The sequence below is a fragment of the Mus pahari genome, chromosome 3 (assembly GCF_900095145.1).
Source record: "Mus pahari chromosome 3, PAHARI_EIJ_v1.1, whole genome shotgun sequence".
NCBI lineage: Eukaryota > Metazoa > Chordata > Mammalia > Rodentia > Muridae > Mus > Mus pahari.
In genome coordinates this window covers 123,093,004-123,105,393 of record NC_034592.1, presented here as the reverse complement: position 1 = coordinate 123,105,393, position 12,390 = coordinate 123,093,004, and the positions used below count along the sequence as shown (strand labels likewise).

Here is a 12,390-nt window from a genome sequence, read left to right as displayed (position 1 = left end):
AAAACAATATCTTACCTCATAAATACAAAATTATGTGGCAGTCAAAAATAATTAACTAATTTTAATAGATTTGCTTCTATTGGAGAAAAACGGGTAGTTGTGGATGGCTCTGTGCTGCTTGGTCTCCCAGGAGAGACTGCCTGGAATGAGGAATGAGTCACTTACTCAGGTGGCTTCTTGTGAACCAATCCCCTAATGAATAAAGGAGCCAATCACTGGGCAAGTAGGCAGGACTTCCAGGTTGGCGGGGGAAGAGAGGAAACAGGAGAGAGTTAGGTCCTTTTTGGAACGGGGACCTCAGAGGAATAAGATGTAGCTGCTAGAGTTTCCCAGTATCATGGCAGCTCTGCAAGGAGTCGCCACCAGAGGAATCAGATTTTAATAAGACTTAAAAGATTAGGTTTTGTTGCGCCCAGAGATTGAGTTACAGTTGTTTCTGAACTAAGTTTGTATTGCATTTTCCTTCATGCCATGGCTCGTCTGGGTTCAAGAGAGAAAGATAAGGTGCCCAAGTGGTTTTGCCTGAGGTGCTCCACAAAGGCCATGGGGGATTTGAAGCACGGGGCTGGCATAGTAGCGACTGGCCAGTGGGAGCCTAGCGAACTGGGTGAACAGATTGTGGAATTCAGAGTCAGAATCTCCACAAGATAAAAACAAGTCGGCCATTGCCCTCCAGTGCATGGCTGGCCAAGCCGCCAGGATAGAGGCACAAGCTCGGGAATGAGCAGGTTCTATCTTTTTTAATATTTCCCGCAACACAGGTAAAGTTCATCAGTGACAAAAAGGATAATACACATTGGACCAATCAATGCAAACCTAGAAATAACATAAGAAAATTTATGACCTGCTTTAAGAGTCTTGTGACTTTTGTAAATATAAAAAATTTGACTACCAATATTTGTCCGAAGTCAAATTCTTACGTGTCTAGAATGTGAGTATATCACCACACGCATGTGTGTTTAACTTCACAAAGCATGGGGTTTTGGTTTTGGTTTCCTCTTCATCTGTGTTTTTAGTACTGGGAACTGACTCCAGGGCCTTATACATGCTAGGTGAATGTTCTACCAGTGAGCTACATCCTCATCCCTCTTTGCTTTTAATTGAGACAAGTTCTCACTAATTTTCCCAAGTTGGCTTTAAAACATTCAGTCCTCCACTTGAGCCTCCCAAGTAGATGGGGCCCAGGCCTTTGCCAACAATCTCATATATGTATGATCAGTTTTACAGTGTATCACATTAAAGCAATTGGACTTTTTCATTCATTCATAACAGTGTACCAAAGCTGACAGATTAGACTTACAACCGTGTGTCTGATTTCCAAAGACTTGTTTTTCTAACTTTAGAGGTCAATAAATGTCGAGTACGACGAAAAAGTAAGTAGTGTATCAATTAATATGACATAATATATATATGATTTATGTACAAGTCCTATGTACAAATTTGTCAGAAAATGATTTGAGAATTCATTAAAAATTATTTTTTGAAATTTAAAATCCTAGAGTAATCAATACTAGCTTGCATTTCTCAGATCATCTCATGCTGTTTAATGACATCACTTTAGTACCTCTCTGACATACAGCTAGCCTACGAGAATATAAAATTTAAGACTGGAGATGGAGCTGATTGGTAGACTGCTTAACAAGCATGTATGGAGTCCCAGGTTCAAGCCCAAGGACAACAATTCAAAACAAAGAAGAATTTAAAACTTAAAACCTTGTGTGGCCACATAAACATGGCATTGTAGCACTAGGGAAAAATGAATAAGGGAACTGAGATTAAATAGCAAGACCTAGTCTTCCAAAATATGTGTGTGTGTGTGTGTGTGTTTCTATATTTTAATGCTAGATACAATTTATTTACATAAATACATTTTAATTAAAATCCAACTCAGAAATAAGTGGATTGTTAATGATCAAAAAATTAATATGACATTTGGAAACAATGATTTAATAATGACATATTAGAAAATTTACTTGTACTCTCCTCTTGCCCCCTTTTAATGCTTCCAGCTTAATTGTTTTTCTGGCTAAAATTTTTATTATAAAGTAAGCTAATTGAAGTTCCTTGCTTTTGGAGAATTTGCACTTGCACAGTAGAGTTTAACTCAGCACTATATTATATCAAATGAGTGTATTCGCTGTATGTCTGTAACTTGTTACTTTTATTAATGTTTTTGGTTAGTGAGTTTCATCACTCACTTCAGACATGTAAGTCATCATTACGGGTTGTCCTCACCTGTCCCTTCTCACTGCCTTCCTCTCTTCTGATTGGTTCCCTTTCATCCCATAGTTAGTCCCTTCTGCTCTCTTACTGTGTGTATTTCTTCAGCTTCTTTCCTTCTCTTGTTCCTCATTCTAGCTTCATGGCTTACACACATGCATGCACACACACACACACACATTTGTACACACAAAGAGAGTTCTATGATCAGTTTTGTTTTCTTTGTTTGTTAAGAATCTCTATACTGAGTCTCTCAGTCTACAATCCCTTCAGCAGTCAGTATGGGTTCTGCTTTCTCTACTTCCTTGCTGGCAGTCCTTGTTGTTTATTTTCTTGATGATAGTCGTTGTGGCTGGGGTAAGATAGAACGTCAAAGAAATGTTCATAAATTAAGGACCTCTCTGGATAAGTATATTGAACATACTTTCACATATTTATTGGCTCTTTGTATTTTTTTATTTTGAGAATTGTTTATTCAGATCATTAGCACATTTGTTCATTGTTATGTGGATTTTTATTAGCTTGATTTCTGAAATTTTTTTATATATCCTGTCTAATGCTTATACTAGATAAAGATTTTTTTCTTGTTTTCTTTTTCTTTTCTTTTTTTTCTTTTAGAGTATGATTAAGTAACTTAGCTGTCTTGGAAATCTAGTAGACAAGAATTCTTGTGATGTTTTCTGTTAGATTCTTGGTCCAGAAATCCTTTCTTAAGCCTACAATTTGAAATATTTTAACCTGCTGGGCGTGGTGGTGCATACCTTTAATCCCAGCACTCAGGAGGCAGAAGCAGGAGGATTTCTGGGTTTGAGGCCAGCCTGGTCTACAAAGTGAGTTCCAGGACAGCCAGGGCTATACAGAGAATCCCTGTCTTGAAAAAACAACAACAACAAAAAAAAAAAAACCAAAAAACCCTAAAAACAAAAAACAAAAAAAGTAATGTTTTAACCCATGTTTCCTCTAGAAATTCCAGAGTTTTAGGTCTTATTGTAAGGTATTTGATCATTTTGAATTGCTTTTGTGCAAGATAAAATATGGATTGTATTTCATTCATTTACATGTGGAAATCCAGTTTTTTCCAGAACCATTTGTCACAAAGCTCTGTCTTAGTTAGGGTTTCTAGTGCTGAGAGGAAAGAGCAGGAACAAAGCAACTGAGGAGGAAGCAGTTGATTTATCTCACACTTCCACAGCATTGTTCATCATCAAGGGAAGTCAGGACAGGAACTCAAGCAGAGCAGGAACCGAGGCAGAGGCCAGGGAGAAGTGCAGCTTGCTCCCCATGGCTTGCTTAGCCTTCTTTGTTATAGAACCCAGGACTATTTGATCAGAGGTGTCCACATCCACAATGGGCTAGGCCCTCTCTCATCAACCTCTACTTAAGAAAATACCATACATGCCTGTCTAAAGTTCAATCTAATGGAAGTGCTTTCTCAGTAGAGGCTTTATTCTCTCCAATGTCTCCAGATTGTGTCAAGTTGACATAGAATTTGCCATCACACTATCTCTGATTATGCTTTCTATGCTGAGAGAAGTACCACATACAGAAGTAAGGCCATTATAATAACTGATTTCCCAGCAGAAACTTTAAATACTTGAAGGGATTAGAATGATGTGTCATCCCTGACTACTATACCCAGAAAAACTATCTGTCACAATAAAAGAAAGGAATACTTTGCATGAAAAAGTAGGCTAAAGGAATTCATAACCAAGCCAACTCTACAAAATATTCTTGAAAAAAAATTTTAGATGACAATAAAAATAAATATATCCATAAGGCTACAGGTAAAAAATAAACTGTTCTAGGACAGTAGTTAGAAAAATGAAGACTATGAAACTACCAACCACTATAAAATTGTAATGACAGGAATTAATATACACTTTTCAATAACAATTCTAAAAATTTATATATGTAAGTATATATAATATACTAATATATACTATAAGCATGTAATATATCCTATTTTAACTAATTCTAAATAATAAAGTATAAACAATAAATAATAAATCTAAATATAGCCTCAATTCCCTAATAGTGGATATAAAAACATGTTGCCTCCAAGAAATGCCCTTCATCATCAAAGACAGATGCAACCTTAGAATGAAGGATAGAAAAAAGCATTCTAATTAAATGGAACTAGAAAACAAACAGGTATTGTTGTTCTACTGAAAAAGTGGACTTCAAACAAAATTATTCAGAAAAAAATAGGTAAAATTACTTCCTACTGATGAAAGGACAATCTGTTAAAAAGGATATTACAATTCTAAATATATACCTACCAAATCTTCTGCACTCCATTTCATGAATAAACACTACTTGTCTTAGTTAGGTTTTCCATTGCTTTGAAGAGATACCATGACCAAGGCAACTCTTTTATCATTATTATTATTATTATTATTATTATTATTATTATTATTATTATTCACTTTACATCCTGATCACAGCCCCTTCCTCCTCTCTTCCCAGTCCCACCCTTACTAATCCCTCCATATGGCACTCAACCCTTCTCCTCAGGGAAGGGAAGCCCTTCTTGGGAGTCCCCCTCGACCCCTGGGGGCATCTAGTCCCAGCAGGTCTAGGCACATTCTCAAGGCCATCCATCCAGTTCAAGTAGAGAGAAAGAGGTTCCAATGACAGGGAAAAGAGACCAAGATAGCCCCTGTTCCATTTATTAGGGGACCACATAAACACAAAGCTGCACATTTGCTACATATGTGTAAGGGGGTCTAGGCCCAGCTCCTGAATGCTCCCTAGTTGGTAGCCCAGGTTCTACAAGCCCCCATTGTGCCAGGTTAGTTGACTCTGTGTGTCTTCTTGTGGTGTCTTTGACCCCTCCAACTTGCTCAGTTCTATCCCCCACTCTTCCACAAGACACACAAGATATCCTGGACTCTGCCTGATGTTTGGTTGTGGGTCTCTGCACCAGCCTCCATCTGATACTGGATGAAGCCTCTTAGGAGACAGTTATGCTAGGTTCCTGTTTGCAAGCATAGTAGAATATCAGTCAGTGTCAGGGGTTGGCTCTCTTACATGGGATGGGTCTCAAGTTGGGACAGTCATCAGTTGGCTGTTCCCTCAGTCTCTGCTCCATCTTTATCCCTGTGCATCTTGTAGGCAAGCCAAATTATCAGTTGAAGGTTCTGTGGGTGGATTAATGTCCCCCTCCCTCCTCTGGAAACCACCCTGGCTGCAGGAGGTGGCCATGTCAGTCTCTATATCCCCCTCTGGTAGGAATTTAAGCTAGAGTCAGCCCTGTAGACTTCCTGTATTCTCTCCCATCCCAGACCTCCAGATAGTCACCAGAGATGCTCCCCACCTCCCCATATCCCCATCGATTTTCATTCTCACTTCCAGGCTTTCTCTGCCCCTCTCCTCAAATCTGCTTGCTATAACTTTTCACCTCCTCAGCTCCTCCCTTATCCAGTTCCCTCTTTCACCATCCACCTGACTATTTAGTTTCCCCCTCTGAGTGAGATTCCCACATTCTCCCGACCCAGGAATCTTTTACAAAGAAAAACATTTAATTGGAGCTGGCTTACAATTTCAGAGGTTCAGTCCATTGTCATAAGGATGGCAGCCTGCAGCAGATACAGAGCTGGAAAAGGAGCTGAAATTTCTACATATTGAATCAAAGGCAGACTGAAGGAGTCTGTTTTCCTCAGGCAGTTAGAAGGAGGGCCTGTTCCACACTGGGCAGAGCTTGAGCAATAAGAGATCACAAAGCCTGCCTACACAGTGACACACTTCCTCCAAAAAAAGGCCACGCCTATCCCAACAAGGCCACACCACCTAACAGTGCCACTTCCCATGGGCCAAGCATATTCAAACCACCACAACTACTGTATAGAAAGACAAGGATTTGTCTCAGCACAATAATAATAGATGATTTAAGTACTTGATACTCACCTGGCAATGGTGACCAACTTTAGTCCCAGCGCATGGGAGTCAGAGGCAAAAAAATCTTTGAGTTTGTGGCCAGCCAGGTCTACAGAGCAGTTCTAGGACAGCCAGGGCTACACAGAGAAACCCTGTCTCAAAAAAACCAACTAAACAAACAAGCAGAACAACAACAACAACAAAGATGCCTGGTTCTTGTTGACAAATCTTGTTCACAAAAAATAAAGAGAAATTTTTAATTAAATTTTATCATCAATTAAATGGGCCTAAGAAAAATCTACAGAGGAAAATTTCTCTACAATAGTTCCTATTTTAGGATACAAACTAAGGCTTAAGTATAAGAAAATCAAAATAATGTATTATATTCTTTGATAATAATAGAGTAAAACTAAAAAATAAATGACAAAGGAACATATAACTAACTTAATATACATAATTCTATATTTTTCATATATACCAGAAAGATTGAACTTTCTACAGTTAATATTACCCTGATACAAAAACCAAATAAAGATACACAAAAATACATAACTAAATCTCCCTAATGAACATAGATGCAAAAGTTCTCCACAAAATACGTGCAAACACATGTCAAAAGATTCATTCATCAACATCACCTTAACTTCATCCCATAGCTGCAAGAATGGCTCAATACATGAAAATCAGTATATGTAATATAACATGTGATCATATCAATAAAAGCTGAAAAGGCCTTTGACAAAATCCAACATCTCCCCATGACAAAGCCCTGAAGAAACTAGGAATCAAAGAAACATGTATCAACATAACAAACGTTGTATATAACAGACCTACAGCCAAAATTGTACCAAAGAGAGAATAACCAATATCTCTATTAAAGTTTACTGCAAATGGCTGAAGGACCTTAAATTAAGACCTGAAACTCTATGAACATAACAGAGAAACACTCAAGTTATAGGAATAGGACTCTGTTCCACAAACCAGTTCTAACCCCACTTAGCTTCCAAGATCAGACATGGTCAGGGTGGTGTGGCCATGGTCAGGAAAGATTTTCTGAATAGACTCTAGTCACTAAAAGAAGGCCAACAATAGGTAATTGGGACCCATAAGATAAAGGGCTCCAAGGGAAATAAATCAAGTGAAGATACAGCCTGCAGAATGGGAAAATTGTTGCTGCCTATGCCTCTGGCAGAGAATTAATATCTAGAATATACAAAGAGCACAAAAATCTAAGGACAACTCAATCAATTAAAAGGCTAATAAAATGTTCAGACAGTTCTTAAAAAGATAAAATACAAATGGTCAGTGATCATATGAAAAAGAGAGAGAGTGAGTTCAGTATCCTTAATTATCCTTAGCTTTCAGGAAAAAAAATAAACTAAGCTACTTTGAGATTTCACCTCACTTCAGTCAGAATAACAACAAATGCTGGCAAAAATATGGGGAGGAGTGGGGAATCCTTATTCACAGTAAAATGGTGCAGACATTATAGAAGTCAGTGGGAGAGGGATATCGAAAAAATAAAAATATAAAAATAAAACTACTATGTGACCCAACTATACCCTTTCTAAGCTTATAACCAAATAATTCTATATTCTTCCTTTGAGATGCTTATACATCCTTGTTTATTGCTGTTAAGAAAGTGGAACAGATTAGGTGTTCATAAAAGATTCATGTAAAATATAAATGTGATACATAGTGTATATATGTATATATATATATATCACATTTATATATAAAATGGAATTTTATTCAGTCATAAAGAAAAATTAAATTTTCAGGAAACATATGAAAGTAGAAATATTATACTGAGTGAATTGGCCCAGGCACAGAAAGCCAGACACTGAATATTTTTCTCATATGCAGATCCTAGCTTCTAATTTTTATATATGTGTATTCATATGGGGATGGATGTGCATAGAGGCGATAAAAGTACAAAAGGGTTTACAGGGAGAAGAAGAGGCTCTAATGGAGGGCAGTGGGAAGGAGGGTAATAGAACACACGTGACATGAAAGTGAAGGGCAGCTTATTTAGGGAAGAAGTCTATAAACAAGAACTGGGTGCAAAGAAGTGGGGCAGAGAGGTAAGGAGTGGAGGATCAATCAAAGATAAATATATGCCAACAAATCATAAGGAAACCTATTCTTTGTAATACAATTTTAAGTTGAGAACTCCTCTCACCTAGATCTGAATTTTAATCATTAAGAAAACAATCGCACCCCGACTTGGAGGTACACGCAAGGAACCGAGGCAGGCGGGTCTCTGTGAGTTCTTCCCTATCCTGGTTTACTTAGTGATGCCCAGAACAATCAGACATAGACAGTCTCAAAACAACAAAACAGATACATCAAGGATATGGACAAAATCAAACTGTTATACACTACTGGGAACTAGTCCACCACTACAGGTGTCAGCATGGCAGTTTCTAAAAGCAAAACAAAACTAAACAAAAAACCTGAAAAACAACCCTTTTTCCATATGACCCAGCCACACACCAGTCTCCAAGTTCTCATGTCCCAGTGTTACTGTTTACTTCACTAGTCACCACGGTCACATCAAAGAGCCAAACTAGATGTCCAACAGCAGGGAGTGGGTAAGAAAGTGTGAGCATGTGTGTGTGTGTGTGTGTGTGTGTGTGTGTGTGCAAGTACATGCTCAAGATCTCGTGCACACACTTTTAAAGTTTTTTCAGCTGTAAAAGAGAGTGAATATTGTTTTTAGAGAAATATATGTCTGAAGGTAATCATATTAAGTGAATTAAGATAGTTGTAGAAAGATAAATATTGCTTCCTTTAACCTGTGGTTCCTAGACTTAAACACACAAAAATCATGTGTCTATGTATATATGACAGGTAAGTAGAAGCAATATTGTCTAAGGGAATAATGGGACCAAAGGGCGTGAGTGAGGAGAGAAAGGGGAAGGTGGGAGTGTAGGGAAGGGATACACTCAATGTATAATATGCACTTGTATGAAAATGCTCCTACATGACACAGTACTGTGTACAATGAATGTACAAAATGGAAAAGTGTGAGGGTTGGCAAGATGGTTTAGTGAGTAAAGGTGCTAATAATTCCACTTTGAGCATCCTGGGGCTAAATGTAGCCAGGAAGAGGAAATTGCGAGAGCAAAAAAGGAACAAAGAAAAAGCATTTTCCCCAAATGAAAAGTGCTTTAACAAAATTAGATAAATATATGAGGATAAATGATAAATGCAAATAAAATTAAATACAAACCAGTTAAAAATCTTGCTAAATGTATGATATGGGGGATAGAGCACAGAAAAAAAAGTGAAAGAAAGTGGGGAAAACAAGAAGGTGTTGAAGTTCCTTCTTTCTGTGCCCTCAACAACTGAAGATCGCCGGCTCCATGCATGGAGCAGAGATGGCCAATTAACCTGCAGGCTCCGGTCTCTCAGTTCCACTCTTGCTGAGTCTGCACAAGTACCTGCTGTCCCCTTGTCCCCTGGAGCTGTCTTCACAGAGGCAGTTTACCGTCCTTATCAAGGGCCTCTGCTGGATACACTTATCTTTGCACTCTGTGGGCTGGGGAAATTATCTCACTCTTCTGAGACTCGCCAGACTACCCTGCTGCCTTGTGCATGATGTTTTAGTAGGTTACAAGTGTGTTGGGGGGTGGGCAGTGTCTTCAAAGTGCTTTGAGTGTGGGACTTATCCTTAGCATGGAGCACAGAGACAGAGGGCCCAGCTTCATTCTTTTCAGAGCCTCCTGAGTGTTAATCAACATGCTGAAATGTTGCTGTAGGTAACCTCTATGAACCTCTCTTGGTGAACAGATCAGTGGCCTCGAACTCTTTATTTATTCCCAGTTGAACTGATCTAATGACAGCCACGAAGGGGAGGGCTATTTCTCTGTGCACTTTCCATCCTGAATCAGCCTCTTACCATCAGTAAGTACCCTTTAGTCCATTACTGTCTGCCTCCTTGTATGCTAAAGGTGCCTCTTCTGGGCTTTGCTCTCCCTAAAGCTGTAGCAGACATCCCAGAATATTCTCTGGTCTCATATCTTCAAGGTATGTCAGTTTTTAACAATAGTTTCTCTCTTAAGGGGATGCAGAGCATGACTTGGTCTTGTAGTACTGATGATTTTTTATACATAAAAATTTAAAAGGCTTACAGCCTGTGGTCCAGCTAGCCTAACAATGGCTGTCTACCATCAGGTCCAAGAATCCAGTAGTTATTTAGTCCACTGGCTGTCTGTCTCAGCTGGTCTTCACTATACACCAGAATCGCAAAGAAGTAGGCTGTGGTGCTATGGAAGGAGTAGACTTGGCCTGGAGAGCAAGCAGGCAAAGAGAGCAAACTGCTTCTCCCATATCCTTTGTATAGGCTGCTGGCAGAAGGTGTGGTCCAGATTAAAGGGGGTCTTCCCACCTCAAATATATTGAAGATCACTGGATTAGAAGAGGTATCCCAACTTCAAACAATTTAATTAACTAAAACCAAGTCCCTCCTAGGTGTGTGTGGGCTTTAGATCAATTGCAGATATAGTTAAATTGAAAAAAAGCCATCAGAGTTGAGCTCTCAAAAGTTGAGATTATCAGCACAGAACTGGGTCCATCAACATTCTGTCACAAAACAGGGTAGAGGGGATCATGAGATGCCATCTCTCTGTGATGATAGAAATATAGTTAAAGAAAGAGCTTCATCTTCAGTAGCATAGCACTATTTGAGCTCTTGTAAATAACTCCTTAATCAATGATATTCCTGTAAATACCCTAATTAAATTCAGTATATCATTAAAAAGGGAAGAGAGAGAGTGGAGGGGAAAAGGGGGGGAGGGGAGGGGAGTAGCAGTGGGTAGAAGGAGAGGAAGAAAGAGAGAGGTGAGGGAGGGGAAAGAGTGGGAGAGAGGAAGAAGTCGGGACAGTGGTGCATTAGTAGGGAACAGGTGGGAAGGGGAAGAGTTGAGCAGGACAAGAAAGGGTTGAGAGTTGCGTGTGAATGTGCTCATATATATGTGTACGTGTGTGTGTGTGTATTCATACATATGTGTGTATATAAATATACTTTTTATGTGTGTATGAAGGTGTCATAGTGAAACCTACCATGATGTTTAATTAATATATGCAAATAAAATTTGAAAAAAATGAAAGACCATGATCAGCAGCTCTCAAGTGGCATAGCATGACAACATAGGACTTTTCTCTCCACCAATGAAATTTCTGTATCATCTGCACTGGCTACTGGAGCTGATGATCCTGAGAGCCTGGCTGGCCTGAGACGAGAGGCCTGGCCTCTATCAGGCTTCCATTCTGAAACAGCTTCCGGGTCCTCAAAAGGAACTTCGGAGCTGAAGCTGGTCTTGCTTGTCTGTGTCATGTATTTTGTTTTAAGTATGTTTCTCCTAGCTCTCTTCTGTGTCTTTCTGCTGCCTTTTTTGGATTTCCAAAGCTTTCCTTCTATTTCTCTTTTCGGAAATCATTTTTTTTTTAAACTCTTTTTTAATTCTCCTCCTTCACTGCCTTAAAGGCAGCCTCTAGTCAGGGGTCTAACCCTCTGTATCTGTAACTTACAAGCAGCGTGTTATTGGACTTAAAACAAATCAAAACAAAAAAAAATCTCAGAGTTCTTTCTACTACAGTAACTGGTGATTATTTGTAGACCCCTTGTATCTTAGCTCAGTTCCCAAACATTTATTTGCTTGAAGTAGATTGCCTCTGATGTCAAGTTACATCTTTAAAAGAATATCACTGTAGGGCTTATTTTAATACCTTATTAGTAACTCTATAAAGTATTCTCAAGTATTATAATGCAAGTTCTAACTTTCTGAGAAAGTTTTTTTAATTACAAACTGAGTTTTGTAAATGTTTTCAATGTCTTCAGATTTTAGAGAATCGCTTTATATATTGCAGATACTGAAGCAGAAAGATATAACAGAAAACAAAAAGAAGTGAATGTCACCACACAGGTAAATATTTTGCTAAATTGTATTTTCTCAATAGAAAATTTTAGTTACAGACACTGTTAATAGAGTGTATTCAGCATGTGTAGTCAGCACACTCAGAATTTCCCAAACAGATAATTAGCCATTGTTTCATTTTTACTTTGAAAGAAAACTCTCCTTCCTTCAGAGAAGACTGTTCACTGGGCTGAGGCTTCCCTGAGCTCTGGCTAGCCTGAAGCCCTCAGCATTAAAATAGACAGGGCAGAGAGTGGTTTAAGACGCTTTCTGTATGTCCCTCAATAGAGGAATGGATACAGAAACTGTGGTACATTTACACAATGGAGTACTACTCAGCTATTAAAAACAATGAATTTATGAAATTCTTGGG

General features: G+C 38.6%; 1 protein-coding gene across 1 annotated transcript in view; it reads left to right on the top strand.

Annotated features, from left to right (window-relative positions):
- Positions 1-12,390, top strand: part of Sel1l2 (SEL1L2 adaptor subunit of ERAD E3 ligase) — a 138,337-nt gene that overhangs the window by 24,127 nt on the left and 101,820 nt on the right. The window contains exon 2 of the mRNA XM_021194096.1: positions 11,971-12,026. Coding sequence (XP_021049755.1) covers positions 11,971-12,026 — 56 coding nt within the window. The remainder of the gene's footprint in view (positions 1-11,970; positions 12,027-12,390) is intronic.